We start from the raw sequence: 7,733 nt of genomic DNA, 5'->3' as shown, positions 1-7,733 counted from the left end.
CAACTCACCACTCCGAAGGCCCTCTGGATAGAAGCTCGACCTTCAAATTCTTTATCACTTAATTCTTCTGACATAAACTAATCTGAGACTCTCATCTCATTTGCATTTAAAAACAAAACTCCCAGTATTTTTTAAGCCTTTCTTACTGGAATGGTTATCTTCCCACTATCACCATCCTGGAGACTTACTGTTGTCATGCTTGCAACCTTTCCAATTCCTTTTTTGTTGATTTTTATTGAGCTCCCCATTTTTCTCTGTGCCCCTTCCTGCCTCTCCCCTCTGCTTCAACTCCCCGCCAAGGTTCCCATGCTCTAAATTTACTCAGGAGGTCTTGGTTTTTTTCTATTTCCCATGTAGATTAGATCTATGTAAGTCTCTCTTAGTGTCCTCATTGTCATCTGAGTTCTCTGGGATTGTGATTTGTGGGCTGGTTTTCTTTGCTTTATGTTTAAAAACCACTTATGAGTGAGAACACGTGATATTGTCTTTCTGGGTCTGGGTTACCTCATTCAAAATAATCTCTTCTAGCTCCATCCATTTGTCTGCAAAATTCAAGATGTCATTATGTTTTTCTTCTGTGTAGTACTCCACTGTATTAATGTACCACATTTTCCTTATCCATTCTTCAGTTGAAAGGCATTTATGTTGTTTCCAGGTTCTAGCTATGACAAACAAAGCTGCTGCTGAACATAGTTGAGCACATGTCCTTGTGGCATGATTGAGCATTTTTTGGATATACATTGGTATTACAGGGTCTTTAGGAAGGTTGTTTCTTAATTTTCTGAGAAATCACTACATTGACATCCAAAGGGGCTTTACCAGCTTGCATTTCCAGCAGCAATTCAGAAGTGTTCCCTTTACCCCACAACCTCTCCAGCATAAGCTGTCATCAATGTTTTTGATCTTGGCCATTCTTACAGGTGTAACATGGAATCTCAGAGTTGTTTTGATTTGCATTTCTCTGATGATGAAGGATGTTGAACATTTCCTTAAGTGTCTTTTAGACATTTTAGATTCCTTTGTTGAGAGTTCTCTGTTTAGGTCTCTACTCCATTTTTTATTGGATTATTTGTTCTTTTGATGACCAATTTCTTGAGTTATTGTATATTTTGGAGATCATACTTCTGTCTGATATTGGGTCAGTGAAGAGCTTTTCCCTTTCTGTAGGCTGTTGTTTTGTCTTGTTGACCGTGTCCTTTGCTTTACAGAAGGCTTTCAGTTTCAGGAGGTTCCATTTATTAATTTTTTCTTTCAGTGTCCTTTTTGCTAGGGTTATATTTTGGAAGTGGTCTCCTGTGCCAATGCGTTCAAGTATACTCTTTATAGTGCAGAAAATCTTGACCTAATCAATCCTTTGAAAGTTTTATAAACACTACCATGGTTTAATAGTTTCCCCTCATTGTTATTTTCAATGCAATTATTTAGAAGATATATCTAATAATGATTGATTATGATGACAAAGATGGTAATAGTAATGTAATAGCAAAACTAAGAGCAGAAACACTACAAGATAGAACTGTAGGGATATATTAGGAAGGCACAATCAACAGTGATGGTGTCATAAAAGTCAGAGATGGATACAGTTAAGAGAGGGTCCCCTTTTTTCCTCCCCTTTCCCTTTCTACACTCTCCCAAAACCCATGCTCCCAATTCACTCAGGAGATCTTGTCTTTTTCTCCTTCCTATTTAGATTCATGTATGCCTCTCTTAGGGTCCTCTTTGTTTTCTAGGTTCTCTGGGATTGTGGATTGTAGGCTGCTTTTTCTTTGCTTTGTGTCTAAGAGTCATTTATGAGTGAATTTAAATTTCATTTGTCTTTCTGGGTCTGAGTTACCTAACTCAATATATTTTTTTCTAGGTCCATCCATTTGTCTGCAAATTTCAAGATGTCACTCTTTTCTATTGCTGAGTAGTACTCCATTGTGTAAAAATATACCACATTATCTTTATCCATTCTTTGGTTGAGGGACATCTAGGTTGTTTCCAGGTCTGGCTATTATGAACAATATTGCTGTGAACATAGCTGTGCAGATGTCCTTGTGATATGAATCAAAATTATAGACTTTCTTATGTGATGATTTACCTAACACACAAATCCATCATTTTATGTGACTATATAGACTCACTCTTCTGCCCTGTAGTATTGGTGATGTCAAGATTTTTATTCTGCTTAGCTTTAGTCTATCTAGCAACTCCTCTTATGAAAAAGCAATAAATGTCAGTCACTTTATCAATGCTGACTGATGCTTTTTTACTCAAAGGAAAAAGTGACATGCTGAAAACACACTTGTGTCATGATTTATCAATATTTATTGATGAAGAACAAAATATAGTTTAGGAATTGTATCAGCATGTGATTGGGAAGGCAAGGGATAAGAAAAAGGAATTATTTCCATTAGAAAAGATTTAATTTATGTAAAAGGAATGGGGCTACATGTCTTTAATCCCAGCACTCAGAAAAAAGAAACATGTGAATCTACATAGCAAGTGTCAGGCCTGAGGGATATAGATAGTGTGACCTGCCTCAATGGAAAAAAAGAGGCTTCTGTGAAATGATAAAACATAATAAACTCATCATAAAATATTCTAAAATAATAATTTAATTAATTAACATAGAAAACTAAACAAACAGAACAACCTTGATCTTCCAGATCTACTCTGAAACTTTAAGTTCACAATTTAGTTATCAATTTGATACTTGTTTCTCAAAGCTCTGTCTCGATGTGCACAGTGATGTATACTCTTGATAGAAGCCTGTTACTCATCTCTCTTATTCTATCCAGATTTAACCTTTCATCTGTAAACCATTTTTCACAACAAACACATAATATAAAAACATGGCCATTACCCTTGGTAAAGATTATATATTTACAGTTCTGTTATGAATGCAGAAATGAATATATCCCACCATTCCCATCCTAGCCTAATTAGAAGTGTACTTGTTTATATTCATGTATTTAAATTCTTCCATGCAGAAAGATACAAGTGCAATTTATGTATAATATTTGATTATTAATTTAGCATAAGATGATCTCAGTTTGATCAAAAATTGCTTTCATTATTATTTTAATTATTTTGTCACTTTGTTGTCTTTGAGATAAGTTCTCCCTTTCTCTGTTTTTATGTTCGATCAAAAATGGAAGTAAAGGAGAAATATAAAAATTTAAACACAGTGTAGAAGATGTAATGGGTGAAAAAGAATCAATGTGGGTAGGGCACTGGGGGAAAAACATGGCACCTAGACAATGAGGAGACAGCGTATATTGAGTTAGTTCTGAAGAAATGCTGATGTTGCATAGTGCTGCTCATGCTGCATGGTGCTGCTCATGCTGCATGGTGCTGCTCATGCTGCATAGTGATGCACGGTGCTGCTCATGCTGCATAGTGATGCATGGTGCTGCTCATGCTGCATAGTGATGCATGGTGCTGCTCATGCTGCATAGAGATGCATGGTGCTGTTCATGGTGTATAATGCTGTTCATGCGGCATGGTGCTGCTAAGCTGAAACAAGTGTGGACTGTGGTCACGGAAAACAAGAACATTCCCATCTTACACTTAGTATATACAAGACTGTGATAATCAATTATTTCATATATTTGCATTACTTTCTAAAAATGCATTGCTAGGATAAGGAAAAACACAACCACTTTATGGAAGTGTTTGCATTAGAGCACAGGCATGATGGTTAGCACAGAGCTCAGTAGTGCTGTGCTTCTCGTAAGACAATAAGGACTAACCTGAAAACTGCAATTCTGGAACTTCAGCAAAGAGTATGCAAAATGATATGCAAAACCTTTCACCCATGTATAAATTTGTATGCTTAGTTTCTAAGCCTCACTTCACCATTTAAATTTTGGTTCTATTCATTTTAAGCATCACTTTTGTCAAGCCCTTACAAGTTTCTATTTTCCTGTTAATGAACAATATTTGGCCAACAATCACTGAATCGTGTATGTCAACCCATTTTTATTGTAGTAAGTTTTTCAAAGTGATATTTCATGATAATCTAATAAAAATACACATAGGTTTTGTAATTTCTATTTTTTTTTCAGTTCCAAGCTCTAGTATCTGAGGACTGAGAAGAGATGGCAATGTCTTCCAATCACACCAACCTCAGAGACATCTGGTACACCATGATTGGGATCCCAGGACTCGAAGATGCACACATTTGGCTCTCCATCCCAATTTGCTCAATGTACATAGTGGCCATTGCAGGCAATACCCTATTAATATTCCTGATCTTCACCGATCATAGTCTTCATGAACCCATGTACATTTTTCTCTCCATGTTGGCCCTGGCTGATATCATTCTATCTACAGTGACCACACCAAAGGTCCTTGCCATCTTTTGGTTTCAAGCTGGAGGCATTTCTTTTGCCAGCTGTGTGTCTCAGATGTTTTTTCTCCACTTTATGTTTGTGACAGAGTCTGCCATACTGCTGGCTATGGCCTTTGACCGTTATGTGGCCATCTGCTTTCCATTGAGGTACACCACCATTCTAACCCCATCAGTCATAGGCAGAATGGGCATCGCATCTGTAGCTAGAAGCTTCCTCATCTGTTTCCCCTTGGTCTTTCTAGTCTATCGGCTCACCTATTGTGGCAGAAACATCATTCATCACTCCTACTGTGAACACATGGGCATTGCCAGGTTGGCCTGTGACAATATCAAAGTCAATATTTACTATGGGATGACTGTGCCTTTGTTTTCCATAGGCCTAGACATTATGCTTGTCATCATCTCTTACACCCTTATACTCCGTTCAGTGTTTAGAATTCCTTCTCGAGATGCACGACTCAAGGCTCTGGGCACATGTGGCTCCCACGTCTGTGTCATCCTTCTGTTCTATACGCCTTCTCTCTTCACCTTTTTTGCTCATCGTTTTGGGGGTCAGAGCATACCCCGTCACATGCACATTCTCTTTGCTAACCTCTATGTGGTGGTACCTCCTACCCTCAACCCCATCATTTACGGAGTAAAGACAAAACAAATTCAACAGAAAGTGTTTTCTTTCAGTAAAGCATGTTTTTGATATAAGCAGAGAAGTATGAACTTAATGTTTTTTTTCTTAGAAATTACATAACTAAAGAACATCTAAAGTTGCTCCTAATTGTTTTTTTTTGAGACAGGGTTTCTCTGTAGTTTTTGGTGCCTGTCCTGGAACTAGCTCTTGTAGACCAGGCTGGCCTCGAACTCACAGGGATTCGCCTGCCTCTGCCTCCCGAGTGCTGGGATTAAAGCTGTGTGCCACCACCGCCCGGCTCCTAAAATCTTACATTATGGCAACATTGTAAGTGAGAAAGACAGTTATGTTGAAGTAGGATAGACAGTGTTGAATTCTCATTGATTATTTGTCCCTTGCTTAGAGCAAAACTAGTCTGATGACAGCTTAATTTCTGTTCCATATTCAGCTCATTTAAAATATCCCCAGAAGAACTAAGGATAGGGCCCATATGCACAAATCAAGCAATTTGAATACAAAAGTCTATTATCAACCTGTCAGATATTTGCCCTCTATTTTTATATAATAGGGAAATATTATAATACAATATTTTACAGAATGTTTAAGTAACACATTAGCAGTGTGGCTTAGTCACTGAGTTTTACACTCTGACTTCAAGACTAGTGTTTCAGATGTTCAATTTCATTCATTACTCTTCATGGGATCTTGAATATCTAGCTTCAAAAGTACCAAGCATGAAATAAAAGTAATCAATGTATAATTTTGCTCTCAACTGAAAAACTAGTCAGTATCTCATGAATACTAAATTTTCCAGACAGAATGAAACATTTGTTTCTCTCCCTTTCTCAGGCATTCATAGAACTGGCAACATTGAAATATTTGAGAATAAAAACATAAGTTTCCAATAGAGAGAATACAACCTTATTAATGTATTGTTAATTAAACTATTGACATTAATCAAAATTATTTCCTCATAAACAAATGAAAAAACAATCCCCAGTCTCCCTCGTGGTTATTATGACAGAGTGGACTAAAGAATTCCCACCGTTGTGCATATTTTGTTAATAACAGTGGTAACAAGTATTCCTTAGAAAGTAAATGCAATAATAGAACATCAGAACACAAAACAAACTTAAGTGAATAAATAGAGAGTATCTCAAATATTTACCCCTATGCACACATAACTATCTAGCATGGATGCATGTTCACAGCACTGAAAGTGAGGATGAACAAAAGAAATTTCATGAATATGCTGGGTTTGTGTTCTAAGACATTTCTTAAAACAGTAATATATTGGATTGTCACAGGAGTTGGTCCTAAGCACTTTTATGGAAATGAGCTTCAGAACTTTTACAGAGAAATGAGGCAATGTAAAATGATACATTTTACAGGATTTCAAGTACAAGAATGCATCAACTCAAGCAAATATAGATCCATAAGCATTGTATTTGTGCAAAATTATAGGAAAATTCAGCTCATTTTTCTAAAACTGAGAAATAAAGAGTGCTACATGTCCAAGACATTATTCCTGTGCAGTTATCACACTAATTCAGTCATTTGGGTTCCAAGTTCAAGTTTCATATTTAAGAAGTATGATTTTGGTCAAGAATATTTAAACTTCTTGCATTTGTATACACACATCTCCAATTTTCACTGATGGGTGGATAGATAGATAGAGAGATAGACAGAGAGATTGACAGAGGGGAATGACCTACAGAAAACTCCTAAACTAGTGCCAGGTATGATATTAAAATAATTATTTATTACTTGCAATTAAAAAAGAGTATAAATTTGACAATCTGAGAGACTTGACTCCTTTTTATTGTAGTTCTTCTCTCACAGGAAATAATCCTGTAGCATGTGAATGTTATCTTCACTGTGCATATAAAAAAAGAATACCAGAGAGATTTTTAAACAATCTTTTATTTTCCATACCAATCGCAGTTCTTCTTCCCTCCCATCCTCCCACTTCCCCCACATTCTCCCTATTTTATCCCAATACACTTTTCAGAGAGGGTAAGTCCTCCCGTGGGGAGTCAAAATATCTGTCACATAAACTTAAGAAAGGACCAAGCTTCTCCCCCTGTATCTAGGCCGTGTAAGGTATCCCTCAACAGGGAATAGGCTCCAAAAAGCAAGTTCATACACTAAGAATAAATCTTCAACTCCCTACCAGTGGCCCCACAAACTGCCCAAGCCATACAACTGTCACCTATATTCAGAGGACCTGATAAGGGCCTGTGCAGGTCCCAGCTGTCGTCTACTCAATGAACTCCCACTATCTCATGTCTGTGGGTTTCTCCTTCATGGTCTTGATCCCTTTGCTCATATTATTGCTCCACCCTTGCTTCAACTGGACTTGAGGAGTGTTGTAGAGGCTGCTCATTTGTTTCCAGCTGCCCAGACCGGAAATAATCACTCAGAACTATATTATTTGGAATACTGTTTTGCCAAATAGCTTAAGCATTTTATAATAGCTAGCTCTTACACCTTAAATTAACCTATTTCTATTATTTTGCTTTTTAACATGAGACTCGTGGTCTACCAGCAAGGTTCTGGCTAGTGGCTCATGTCTTTCTCCACTGGTAGCAAGGCATATCTTGGCTCTGCCTACATTCATCCAGCATTCAGTTTAGTTTTACCACCTAGCTCTATCCTGCCCTATTACAGGCCAAAGCAACTTCTTTATTCATTAACCAATAAAAGCAACACATACATAGAAGTTCTTTCCACACCACAGGCCAGTGCTTAGCTGTGGGTTGCAACATC

The 7,733-nt window shown here is 37.3% G+C and overlaps 1 protein-coding gene across 1 annotated transcript; it reads left to right on the top strand.

Moving 5' to 3' along the window:
• The first annotated feature begins 4,085 nt into the window (after nucleotides 1–4,085).
• On the top strand, nucleotides 4,086–5,033 carry LOC125397287 (olfactory receptor 52Z1P-like). The gene has a single exon (XM_048429566.1). The coding sequence runs from the start codon at nucleotides 4,086–4,088 to the stop codon at nucleotides 5,031–5,033; it is 948 nt and encodes a 315-aa protein (XP_048285523.1).
• Nucleotides 5,034–7,733: the final 2,700 nt, after the last annotated feature.

Source organism: Myodes glareolus, chromosome 7, assembly GCF_982192425.1.
Source record: "Myodes glareolus chromosome 7, mMyoGla1.1, whole genome shotgun sequence".
In the NCBI taxonomy this organism is placed as follows: Eukaryota; Metazoa; Chordata; class Mammalia; order Rodentia; family Cricetidae; genus Myodes; species Myodes glareolus.
The sequence above is the reverse complement of the archived record's forward strand: the minus strand, read 5'-3'. Positions and strand labels throughout refer to the sequence as shown.

Coding starts and splice junctions, on each gene's coding strand:
- LOC125397287 (XM_048429566.1), top strand. CDS start 4,086: ATGGCAATGTCTTCCAATCACACCAACCTCAGAGACATCTGGTACACC.